Raw genomic sequence first — 12,743 nt, 5'->3', positions numbered from 1 at the left:
GAAACTGCTTATCTCTGCCTCCAGGACAAGACTCATCCCAATCAACATCAACCTGCAAAAAGCAGAGAGGAGCAAGTCCAAAGGGTATGATGACGGTAAACTCCACCTGACTGATACAGTAACAGAGCTGGGTCACATTAATTCCGGCACGCAACAGAAAACATTTGAAACTGTTTCGCAACAGGAAATGAAAGATGTGCATTTCTTCTGTGCGTTTCCAGGTTATCGCTCCCTGTTTCAGTCTATTTTGTGCCAAGTTAAGGCAAAGGGTCAGGGTACAAATCTAGGCCCTCTGTGTAGTGTGCTGGCAGGACCATGCATCTAAGGAAAGTAGGAGTGCGTCTGACCCCTGACCCTGACCTGAGATGCGGGGGGGTGTCTCCAGGTGGGGCGGTCCGGGCAGGGCCACGGGGGGCACTGCCAGGGTGTACACCTCAGCAGGGGACTGCATAGAGGGGGTGTCTTCAGCTGGAGGGGTGAAGTCAATCTCATCCTCAAAATTGTCCTCAAACTCCTGGAAAAACAATGGTACAACGGTGTTCACCATACACAGGGATACCACTTCAGACACCAGCGTACCTTATTCTTGTATGTGTGTTACATATGCGTGAGAGATGAGTCAAGTTAACATGTTTAATGGGAAGTTAACATGGCAACAATACATCCGGGTCCTTGAACTTTTTTCGCACATCATGTTGAAATCATCTATAAGTGACTTCAAAATCAATTTTAGATACTTTCGGATGATTTGGACATGACGCAAGAAAAATGCTAATATCGGTCCCATGACTTGAATGGGATTTGGATTTGTGCCACAAATGCTAAAACATTAGCATTTGGAAACAGTGCCAGGGAAACTAAACCAAAGCATTGATTGCTGTCATACTTTGTCCATACTGCTTAAGAAACCAATGTCATTTTTTTATTTGGGTGAACTATCCCTTTAACTCATTACATTAATCATAGCCAATATCTCAAAGCAAGGGTTCTAAAATCATGGGTCATTCAACGACCTACAGAGTACTGCAAGACAGGTCTGTGTAATGTACGTCACCAAATGATACCATGACTTTATTTAGCTTCCCTTTGGAGCAAATTAGATACGCACAGAATGTCACGACAGTGACTTAAGCCTAATACGTGTTGTTGTTGTCAGGTGCCTGCGAGTCTCTCACCTTGAAATTGACCTCCTGCTCCTTACAGCAGGTCACACAGTTCACCAGCAGGGCCACCAAGGCCACCAGGGCAGTCAGCGACACAACCACAGAGAGGTGTAGAGAGACAGACGCCTGGCCCCCTGCAGTCTCCCCTGAAAACAGACAGGAGGACAAAGAATATTAGTTCCACCATACAGCGTTATGCTGAAGAGCTCAAAAGTCAAGCTGTATCAAGAACAAGTATGCTACATGACACTGGGACAGTGAAAGGGTGTTATGCAGAGCTGCAAGCACAGATGTGCCTCTATTTAATTGGCTAGTGTTCCTCGCCAGTAATAGACATTTCCACAAATAAAGCTAAATGTACATTCAATTGTCATGACTAGTATTCATATAGGCCTAGGTGTTTCCTTATGATGATCATATCCTGTTTCTGGTGTCACGTTCTACAACAACTCAGAGGCCAGAACAAGCTGAGGCATGAGGTCAATTTATTTTTTATCATTTCATTGCCATCTCAAACCCCCCTCCCCTCCCATTAGTACATCAACTGGCTGACAGGGTCCACATAGAACAGTAAAACGTGTTGGATGCTGAAGATGCTGGGCCAGCAGTTCAGATGTCAAGTGTGCTGACAGGATCCTCTCTCCACCCCCTCACCACAGCCCTATCAACAGTGGATGTACTGACTGACCCCATCACCACCATCCTCCTCCTCCCAAAACACATGTTTACACAACAAACCACTCTGCTGCACATCATCTAGGCCTGATACCCAAATTCAGTGCAGGTCTGTGTAGATGATCATATAACATGGAGAAGTGTTTACAATCTCAGTAACCAGTACCACACCAGCATGATACAGGATATAAACTAATGATTCTATACCAGTAATCTGATGATTATGTGTGGAACATAGGCTACCCTCTGTCTGACTGACTGCTGCCCCAGCCCTGTGTCAGATACTCCTTTCTCACTGTATATCAATAGCCTGAAGTGGCTTCCTCATCGCCTACCTGTCATCTGCCATGATGATATAGGTCTATATAGACAGGACAGGTGAAAGCAATATGAAGGATGCCTACTGTTGGGTTTTTTTCCCTTCACCTGTCAAATCCTTTTACATCAGTAGATGAAGGAAATTACACTGAACAAAAATATAAAACACAACATGTAAAGTGTTGGTCCCATGTTTCATGAGCTGAAATAAAACAAATCCCAGAAATTCACCATATGCACAATAAGCTTACTTCTCTCAAATTTGGTACACACATTTGTTTACATCCCTGTTAGTGAGGATTTCTCCTTTTCCAAGATAATCCATTAACCTGACTGGTGTGGCATATCAAGAAGCTGATTAAACAGCATGATCATTACACATGTGCACGTTGTGCTGGGGACAATAAAAGGCCACTTTAAAATGTGCATGTGAAATCCATAGATTAGGGCCCATTTAATTTATTTCAATTGACCGATTTATTTATTTGAACTGTAACTCAGTAAAATGTTAGAAATTGTTGCATGTTGCGTTTATATTTTTGTTCTGTATAGATGAGGAAGGGAACACGTTGGACCATGGATAGCCTATGCACTCAGTTTAGCTAGGATTGTCTTGGTTCTGTGTTTAACTACACACTACTCTTTTAAATGAAGTGAGCCCTAGAGCTTTAATAAGCCTTAGAGGAAATAGCGTGGGAGAGCGCGCCAACAGAAACCCTAGTAGCATCACTGTGGTCAAACAACTGGTGCTGCCGTACACAGAGCACTCAATCAGGCCAGTCAGCCTCATCAGTGCAGCGCCCTGGGGAGCATTAGATATGATTCAATGTGTCAGCCATAATGTTTGGTTCACTTCACCGTGCTGCAACTGATGGTACAGTAGGCTTAGCTATAGGCTACTCGCACTAGCAGCAGCCAGTCTCCGTGGAAACCAATATATACCACCTCCATCTATCTGCACCAACAGTAGCCTTTTCAGAAGAATTCCAATCAAATAAGACTAGCCTACTACAATAAGTGATTTCCAAGGTAGGCCTAACCCACATCTACTGAACGGCTTATGTTGGCAGAGAGTGTAGTAGAAGAGCATTTCCACGTTAGGACCCATGAGCACCAACATGTGAAGTTCATAGGAGAATTAGGAATTAGCAAAGGCTTTGATTTCTGGTCGAACAGATAGAAAATGAGTCTTAGACAACATCTACCAGAAAAAGTCTTAGAAGGTATTAGAAATACATCAAAACACAATAAATGGTGAATTAAAGACCCCTGCCAAATAATATTAAGACATATTTAGTTTTGGACAAATTAGTTTCCTTCTGTAAGTTTAAAATAATTGCCTTGTGCCTTTGTTACAAAAGCCCACATATCTTTCTGGATAATGAAAGTTCACAGAAATAACAAGTAAAAGTAGACCTATCAATTACTGTTTTACTGATATCAAGTTTGTTTAATAATTCCTAATTCTGGTACCAAATCGGTAATGGAATTACCAAAATATCAGTAATGGAATTACTGCAATTCAATTGGCTACAATGGGAAATCATAGTAGTCACAAACCACAGTTGGGTCACCAGCTACTGTCCTCCCTTACACTGGCATACTGTTATGTTCAGCTCATAAGTACATTGTTTCCCTCTTTCTGTCATCTGGTGATTAAAGCAAGACTGAAAACAGTCTGGACAACCCCTCCCTCTCACCCTTCCTCGTCTCTCTCCCCAGTTAATGTCACCTCTGAAGGGCGGCAGGTAGCTTAGTGGTTAAGAGCGTTGTGCCAGTAACCGAAAGGTCGCTGGTTCTAATCCCCGAGCCGACTAGGTGAAAAATCTGTCGATGTGCCCTTGAGCAAGGCACTTAACCCTAATTGCTCCTGTAAGTCGCTCTGGATAAGAGCGTCTGCTAAATGACTAATTTATTTATTTATTTTACCTCTCCCGGCTCTTACTGACATCTACCACCTACGCCGTTTCCATTTACTGTAACAAGCATCCTCACCCACTGAGCACCGACCGTCCATGGACTTTGAAAAGTAGTTGAAATTTGGTCAGTCCACCCTGGCCGGACCAAATCTGAAGCAATCATAGATGTCGATGTTTCAACATTTTGGACAGCACAGTAGATAACAGTACAGTACTGTAAAGTTCAGTACAGTAAAGCACACTAGGAATAGAGTACAGTATAATGTACTGTATTATACTATACATATCTACTTTACTGTACTGAAATCTACTGAGCTCTACTGTGCTGTACTGTGCTGTCCAAACTTATGAAACAGAGGTCTATGATTGTTTCAGATTTGGTCTGGTGTGGACCAACCAAATGTGGTCTTGTTTGGGGGAGGAGCTCATTACAATAATAGCCAGTGTGTAGAATAATACCCAAATACATATTTCTACCTTTGTGTACCTATTCAGGATACATCAACCATGAAGAGAATGATATATCCATAATTATGCATTTCTGTATAATACAGATCAGGGACCCATGATGTAATTCCTACCAGATGGAAATCTACTTCTTCAATAACCAATATACACGTTTTCAAACTCAAGGTGTCATATCATAGCTGACACCCCATTCTTTCTGCAGACATCTTTGAATCTTAATTCGGAGCAGATATTTAACAGAGTTTTTGGAAAACGTGGTCGGATAAAAAAAAACTGATGGACATTTTACTGTAATTCTGTTACCAAACTTTGCATCTGCACAGTTCTTGCAGTATTTTTGTGAAATTTTCTGTGTCAATTGTTCAAAGTAGTCCTTGTGCATAGAGATGTATGGTTTGTTAAACTTTGAAATCAAATGGTTTTTGTTTGAGATAGATTTTAAAGTGAAAAATCTGAGTCAAAGCATAATTCAGTTGCCGTGTAATTGCCCAGTAGGCCTACAGGCATGTATTAACCTTGTATCAATGCAAGTTGCCTAAACCACAGGCAAAACAGAAACATGCAAACACTGGGGCGTGAGTTCTACGCAAATCAACCAATGTTGTTTGTTTACTGTGTCCTTCCGCTCTGAAGCGACTGTGTAAGCTTATTTGGCAAACAGTCAGAAAGTGGAGCGTTTATAATGAAAAAATATATAAATGCAACATGTAAAGAGTTGGTCCCATGTTTAATGAGCTGAAATAAGAGCAAAGAAGCGTGTTCCAGTTCCGGCCAATATCCGGCAACTTCACAGCCATTGAAGAGGAGTGGGACAACATTCCAAAAGCCACAATCAACAGCCTGATCAACTCTATGCGAAGGAGATGTTGCGCTGCATGAGGCAAATGTTCACACCAGATACTGACTGGTTTTCTGATCCACAACCCTACTTTCTTTAAGGTATCTTTGACCAACAGATGCATATCTGTATTCCCAGTCATGTGAAATCCATAGATTAGGGCTTAATGACTTGATTTCAATTGACTTATTTCCTTATATGAACTGTAACTCAGTAAAATATTTTACATTGTTGCATGTTGAGTTTATATTTTTGTTCAGTATACTTTGCTAATAGAAATTACATAACTTCACTTCTAGTACATGTGCAATCTTGTTTACCAAACTTTCCATTGTGCGCCGCCCCATGGGTCTCCCGAGTGGCGCAGTTGTCTAAGGCACTGCATCGCAGTGCTAGCTGTGCCACTAGAGATCCTGGTTCGTATCCAGGCTCTGTCGTAGCCGGCCGCGACCGGGAGACCATGGGGCGGCGCACAATTGGCCCAGCATCGTCCAGGGTATGGGAGGGAATGGCCGGCAGGGATGTAGCTCAGTTGGTAGAGCATGGCGTTTGCAACGCCAGGGTTGTGGGTTCGATTCCCACGGGGGGCCAGTATGAATTTTTTTTTTAACAATAATGTATGCCCTCACTAACTGTAAGTCGCTCTGGATAAGAGCGTCTGCTAAATGACTAAAATGTAAAAATGTAATGTAAAAAATGAAAGGACATGAAAAGGCAAAGGCATCTCAGTTACAAAGCTATCGACAATAGATTGGTTTAAGCTTCGGATTCAGCTTGTTGTGTTGTGCCGGCACCCCAGTTGGAGAACCACTGTGTTGGTGAATGAAAGAGGCGGCGGCAGGGGTCAGGTACCAATCCGTCTACACATGCTGTCTTGAGTGGCTTCCTTTCCTTGTTTCCTTTCCTTGCAAGTGACAAGGACATTGAGTGAGCCACAGACCACTGACACCACCTAGTCATAGACCTATTGGGCAGTGTCTATTGATCATTTCCTCTCAGATCTAGCATGGCATGAGCCAGGCACAGGAAGTAGTGCACGACTGCACACAGGCCTATCAACTAACACAGCCCCTTCTTATCTAACCTCACCTCAACTTTATAGGTCACAGAAACAAGAGGCTACACTCCGGTCCCAATCCCAGCGGTCCCACCTGAGTTGAGTCGTAGCTACATACAAAATAGCTTACAGAAGAACACCACTCTGTCGGTCAGTGACAGTGATTTTCCACACTGCACTAAACAATTTAATACGTCTTAGTGTATTATATAATCCACAGAGAGAAAGACATGTTTATGGTACAGTGCTAAAGACAGCCACGAGGAAGCAGTGTGCAGTGAAACATTTATGAGGGGTGAATAAAAGATTCAGGGGCCTGCCATCCAAACAGTGGCCCTAGTGATGTTGCTCTAGAGCTACATACATCCTGAGTATAGGTCAACAACACAAGTGTTTCCCCCACCTGACAAATACAGTATGTAGGCTAGTGAGGTGAGGTGAACAGGTGTAGCCTAGCTGCCAGGCCTGGAGGAGAGGGGTGCTGCAGAAGAGTGGTTTGTAATCTGTAAAAGGTGATTCTGACCTTTTCTTAGCTGGTCCCAGATCTGTTTGCGCTATCATGTCAACTCCAGTGGAATGACAATGAGTGAAGGTGTTGATATGATAGCACAAACAGATCTGGGACCAGGCTATACTTTGCTTGCGCAAATCAGTGACTAGAATTGATGACTGAATGAAGAGAAAGTTCAGCTTTGTTGGTTGATCTAGCTTTTAGAGTGTTTGTTGCTATTTAATTTGAGTCTTAGGCCTTTGACTTTGAAAACGCCAGCATTTGGCTGTCTGCCTGATGTTTTCCTCATCAAGAATGTCAAGTTTCTCTGACAGTAACCATAGTCAGTTTTCTAGGCTTGACTAAATGTTGCCGTTTCACGAGAGGTGCTGACTAGCAGTTGAATATACAGTGCATTTGGAAAGTATTCAGACCTTCACTTTTTACACATTTTGTTACATTACAGCCTTATTCTAAAATGGATTCAATAAAACCTTTTCCATTGATCTTTGAGATGTTTCTGCAACTTGATTGGAGTCCACCTGTGGTAAATTCAATTGATTGGACATGATTTGGAAAGGCACACACCTGTCTATATAAAGGTCCCACAGTTGACAGTGCATGTCAGAGCAAAAACCAAGCCATGAGGTCAAAGGAATTGTCCATAGAGCTCCGAGACAGGATTGTGTCGAGGCACAGATTTGGGGAAGCGTACCAAAACATTTATGCAGCATTGAAGGTCCCCAAGAACAGTGGCCTCAATCATTCTTAAATGGAAGAAGTTTGGAATCACCAAGACTCTTCCTAGAGCTGGCCGCCCGGTCAAACTGAGCAATCGGGGGAGAAGGGCCTTGGTCAGGGAGGTGACCAAGAACCCGATGGTCACTCTGACAGAGCTCCAGAGTTCCTCTGTGGAGATGGGAGAACCTTCCAGAAGGACAACCATCTCTGCAGCACTCCACCAATCAGGCCTTTATGGTAGAGTGGCCAGACGGAAGCCACTCCTCAGTAAAAGCCACATGACAGCCCACTTGGAGTTTGCCAAAAGGCACCTATTGGACTCTCAGACCATGAGAAACAAGATTCTCTGGTCTGATGAAACCAAGATTGAACTCCTTGGCCTGAATGCCAAGCGTCACGTCTGGAGGAAACCTGGCACCATCCCTACAGTGAAGCATGGTGCTGGCAGCATCATGCTGCGGGGATGGTTTTCAGCGGCAGGGACTGGGAGTCAGGATCGAGGGAAAGATGAACAGAGCAAAGTACAGAGAGATCCTTGATGAAAACCTGCTCCAGAGACCTCAGGACCTCAGACTGGGGCAAGGTTCACCTTCCAACAGGACAACGACACTAAACACACAGCCAACACAACGCAGGAGTGGCTTTGGGACAAGTCTCTGAATGTCCTTGAGTGGCCCAGCCAGAGCCCGGACATGAACCCGATCAAACATCTTTTGACCTGAAAATAGCTGTGCAGCGACGCTCCCCATCCAACCTGACAGAGCTTGAGAGGATCTGCAGCGAAGAATGGGAGAAATCCCTAAATACAGGTGTGCCAAGCTTGTAGCGTCATACACAAGAAGAATTGAGTCTAATCGCTGCCAAAGGTGCTTCAACAAAGTACTGAGTAAAGGGTCTGAATACTTATGTAAATGTGATATTTCAGTTTAGTTTTTTATACATTTGCAAAAATTTCTAAAAACCTGTTTTTGCTTAGTTATTATGGGGTATTGTGTGTAGATTGATGAGGAGGAAAAAACAATTGAATCCATTTTAGAATAAGGCTGTAACGTAACAAAATGTGGAAAAAGTAAAGGGGTCTGAATACTTTCCGAATGCACGGTATTTTTCCCCTTTAAAACACCACGTTGGTTAATGATAAACCAGAACAAAAACATTTTAATGTGTCAAGGAATTTTTCACTAACTATTTTCTCCTTCCTGGTTTATAGTCTATCCAAATCAGAGTCAGGGGCCTACACCTTGACTCAAGGTTCAAAGTGTGATTACGTTATTGGAAGTCCAAGTACGGCTTGTTTCATATTAGCCCATAAAATGTCTTCCCCCATGTCTAATCCACTATCGCAAAATCTTATGCTGAGCATGTTTGGTGTGGTGTGTCACGGTTTCACCCGCGAACTACAGCGAGGGTGCAGTCAGAGCAACCACCCACCAAACACGCACGCTTTAGGGGGTTCCAGGCAGCGCATGTCTCCCTGGCCTGCTGTACGCGTGTGAGGACTGCGGAGCAGAGAGCGAGCCCGGGCAGCACTACACTGGCAGCAGCATAGGGATCAGCTCTCCCTCCGTTAACCTTAGAGGCATGGGTTTATATTATGACTTGGCAGCACCACCAAATTAAACTGGTTCTCAGCAGGGCCCGTAGTCCCGTACGCAGGGAGCTGCCAGATCTTATTTCGGTTCCCTGCATATTTCAGTGATCTTTGTTCACACAGAGAGGCTGACCCATTTTCACAAGGGGTATATCTCTCCCACGCACTCAGTCCCTACAGCTGATAACGCAGCATGATTTGGGCTCCTGCACTAAAGAGGATGGTTATGTCTGCTTTAGGCCTACATCGCAAAGGGTCTACGGTGAAGTAGCCCAACCCAACTATTGTCATGTGACGTACTGCACTACAGGGCAAAGCATCAAACCACTTACTTAGGTTAGTGTGACCACCAGAGCATGCATGATGTTAACCTAGGCCTTTTCCCATTTAGACCAGATTTGCTTCACAACAAATGACATCTCCCTTGATGACAGCTCCCCTGCTAAGTGCTGATATCATCATGGTACAAATATGATCATTTGTTTGGAAGGAGGGCACCACATGCTTATAATAACCGCCATTGTAACATCAAGACTGTAAATAGGACCATACATTATACACATGTTTTATCATCTCTATCTAATTTTCCCGTATGCGTCCTATTTGTACTGCATAGACAATATGGATAGGCTATGCCTAAATAAAGAATTGCAAAAGACTAGTGAGACCAAGACTTTGACACCTGTTGCCTATTAGGGCTGGGCGGTCTACTGTATTTTACTATATACCGGTATTGCTGCACGGACCGGTTTGGGTTTTTACTTTACATTCTATAACAGTGTTACAATGTTTGGTTTGTTAAATGTGATACACTACTCTGCCGTGCGTAACGTCCATTTTTATAGTTCACTCCGCTACTTGAGTGGTCTCTCTCCGCTCCCCATTTCTCTCTCTCTACACAGACCTAGCCCCACCCCGTCAATCAAGGAGCGCAGTTGTTGTTGCTCCACCACGAGACCACTTGCGTTCAGTCTGCATGGTGAATGCAGCACATGCAACAATGTTGATGACAACGATGCTGTTTCCACTTTGCTTCTTAATAGAAATCCACAAGTGTTATACAATTACACTATTAGTTTGTGTTTTTATTGTCTGCAAACAGCTAGTTTGACTTTTCTTAGCAAGTTGTGGCCGCTAATGCTAATCGTTAGTTAGCTGCTAGCTAGCTAATAAATGTACTGAGTCAGAGCACACATAGCTAGCTAATACAGCATGATACCAGTGATGGTGTAGGCCTTCTAACTCAAAGAGGAATAGGCGAAGCATGAATATGTTAGCTACATGTAGCCAAAGGTTATAGGGTCCCTTAGGAAACAGACCGAAACTTTGGTTCCTACCCTGTCACAATAACTCCTTCCTGGCTTTTTAATTTATTGTCATGTCAAACAATGCTTTATTCAAAGTGCCCACTATTACATTCTAACTATAGAATTAGAATAATCATATTTCCAACAGTTCACCCAAATGTTTTGATCTAAATCGTAAGTCAAAACGCAACTGCAATATTTGGTTACAAATTTGGCCTAGATGTGTTGCCTATATCATGCAGCCCTACATGGCAGTGTGGAAATGATCGCAAATGAGTGCAGGAAATGCAGAAAGAATGGAGAAAGTCCCATTGAAATCACTTGGAATGTATGTGTTGCCACCCTAGGGTCACACTACCTATAAAGCGAATTTAGAACTTTTCTTATTAAAAAAACAATAAAATACCATCAAATACAATCATAAAATTGAAATATATTGTGATATGATATTTTGGCCATATCGCCCAGCCCTGTGTCCTATTGGTCATAAATGAGAGACCGGTGTGTTGCACAGAGAGATTGGTGGGGTGATCCTCTCCCAACTAGATACAAGGAAGCATGACTCAGTGCAGGTGGGGCATCTCTATGTACAATTTCACTGGTGCAAAACAGGCCTAGCCCTAGCCAACTCCCATTAAAGAAAACATTTGCTGTGTGTTTGTGTGGTAGTCTGCTCTGGCACATTTAATTGGCAACAAAGAAACATGAATGTAACATGTAGGCTATGGCATGACAACGATTGCAATCACATGGTTGGCTACAGCACATACCAACCTGCCAGCCAAGCTGAAAACATTGACACAATAACAATCTATAACAAATTAACACACCACTTTAAACGTGTAGCTTTGTTAAGCTGTTCAGTGTTGTGCAGGGACCATAACAGTAGCTCTTAAATGTAACCTACTCTGGTCACCCCATGTAATTGGTTGTAAACTAAAGGGAAATGTAAGCATATCTCGATTTTAAACGGCTGTGACATTGTAGCAGTTGAGCAAAACCTGATTAAAACCTTAGGCGTAGCTCCAGAGACATTGGGGAGTAGAGGATAATGGTAAAGGCAGATGTAGCATCCCCCTAGCACCCCAGGTTATCTATGGGCAGTGAATCAGTGCTCAGTGGGGTGGAAGGGCATGGCCAGCACGGCCACAGTACTAGGCCTACAGGGAGACCATTTCTGATTGTGATAGAGCAGGGATGGGCAAAAGGCAGCCCTTTAGTAGGCCTGTGGATCAATCGCCCCCGCCAAAAAGACAAAACGTGTACATATTTTTTTTTTTTGGGGGGGGGGGGGGCTCAGTCGGGGTCCCAACTTACTGTTGAGAGTTAGAATAGTAGAATACACAAAGTGCAATTTCATAATTTGGTTGTGCATCAGCAGTTTTCCTCTTTTTATGTCAGTCACTGACAGTCACTCAATAAGCCCATGTAGGGCAAACATTTTTATTTGGGTAAATTACTAAACTTTTAGTAATCATGGTCGAATTACCAACCGGGGGGCCCCATTGATTTTGTTTTCACTCACTCAGATATATTAAAGCTGCAATATGTAACTTTTTGGGCGACCCCAACCAAATCCACATAGAAATGTGAGATATAGATCTGTCATTCTCATTGAAAGCAAGTCTAAGAAGCGGTAGATCTGTTCTATGTGCGCTATTTCTATGCTTCCCGTTCTTATGTTTAGTGTTTTTTAGTCGTTTACTTTCGGTTCTGTACATCAGCTTCAAACAGCTGAAAATACAATATTTTTGGTTATGGAAAAGATATTACACAGCAGTTTAGATGGTACAATAATTCTCTACACAATTACTACTTGTTTTGTCACAAACTATTCAAATTTTTGAATCCAGGAAATGGTGGTGCGATTCCAGCATTTTGCACCTTTAACATGTCATAAGTCAGGGCAAAATGTGTAGAATTTAAGGAAATTAGCTTTAAAACTGCTCATTTTTCTCTCTGCCCCATGGAAAAAAATAGTAGAAGAATTTTTTTTTTTTTCAATCAATTTGCAAAATGTTCCCTCTGCCCCATGGCAAAATGTGTAGAACTGCAACAAACTTGCTTTAAAACTGTAATATGTTCTCTACACCCCATGGTAAAAAGGTGTAGAATTGCTGGAAATGAACTCTAAAATGTAAAAGTTTCTCTCTCTGCTGTCAACAGAGGGGCAGTT

At 42.8% G+C, this 12,743-nt stretch overlaps 1 protein-coding gene across 1 annotated transcript in view; it reads right to left on the bottom strand.

The window, feature by feature from the left end:
• Window positions 1–12,743, bottom strand: part of LOC311139767 (serine/threonine-protein kinase LMTK2-like) — a gene marked incomplete at its 3' end in the record, with an annotated part of 61,153 nt that overhangs the window by 40,089 nt on the left and 8,321 nt on the right. The window contains exons 2-3 of the mRNA XM_084174712.1: window positions 1,176–1,309; window positions 361–514 (exon numbers count right to left, since the gene is read on the bottom strand). Coding sequence (XP_084030838.1) covers window positions 361–514; window positions 1,176–1,309 — 288 coding nt within the window. The remainder of the gene's footprint in view (window positions 1–360; window positions 515–1,175; window positions 1,310–12,743) is intronic.

Source organism: Coregonus lavaretus (assembly GCF_964263955.1).
Source record: "Coregonus lavaretus genome assembly, chromosome: 2".
NCBI classification, from domain to species: Eukaryota; Metazoa; Chordata; class Actinopteri; order Salmoniformes; family Salmonidae; genus Coregonus; species Coregonus lavaretus.
The sequence above is the reverse complement of the archived record's forward strand: the minus strand, read 5'-3'. Positions and strand labels throughout refer to the sequence as shown.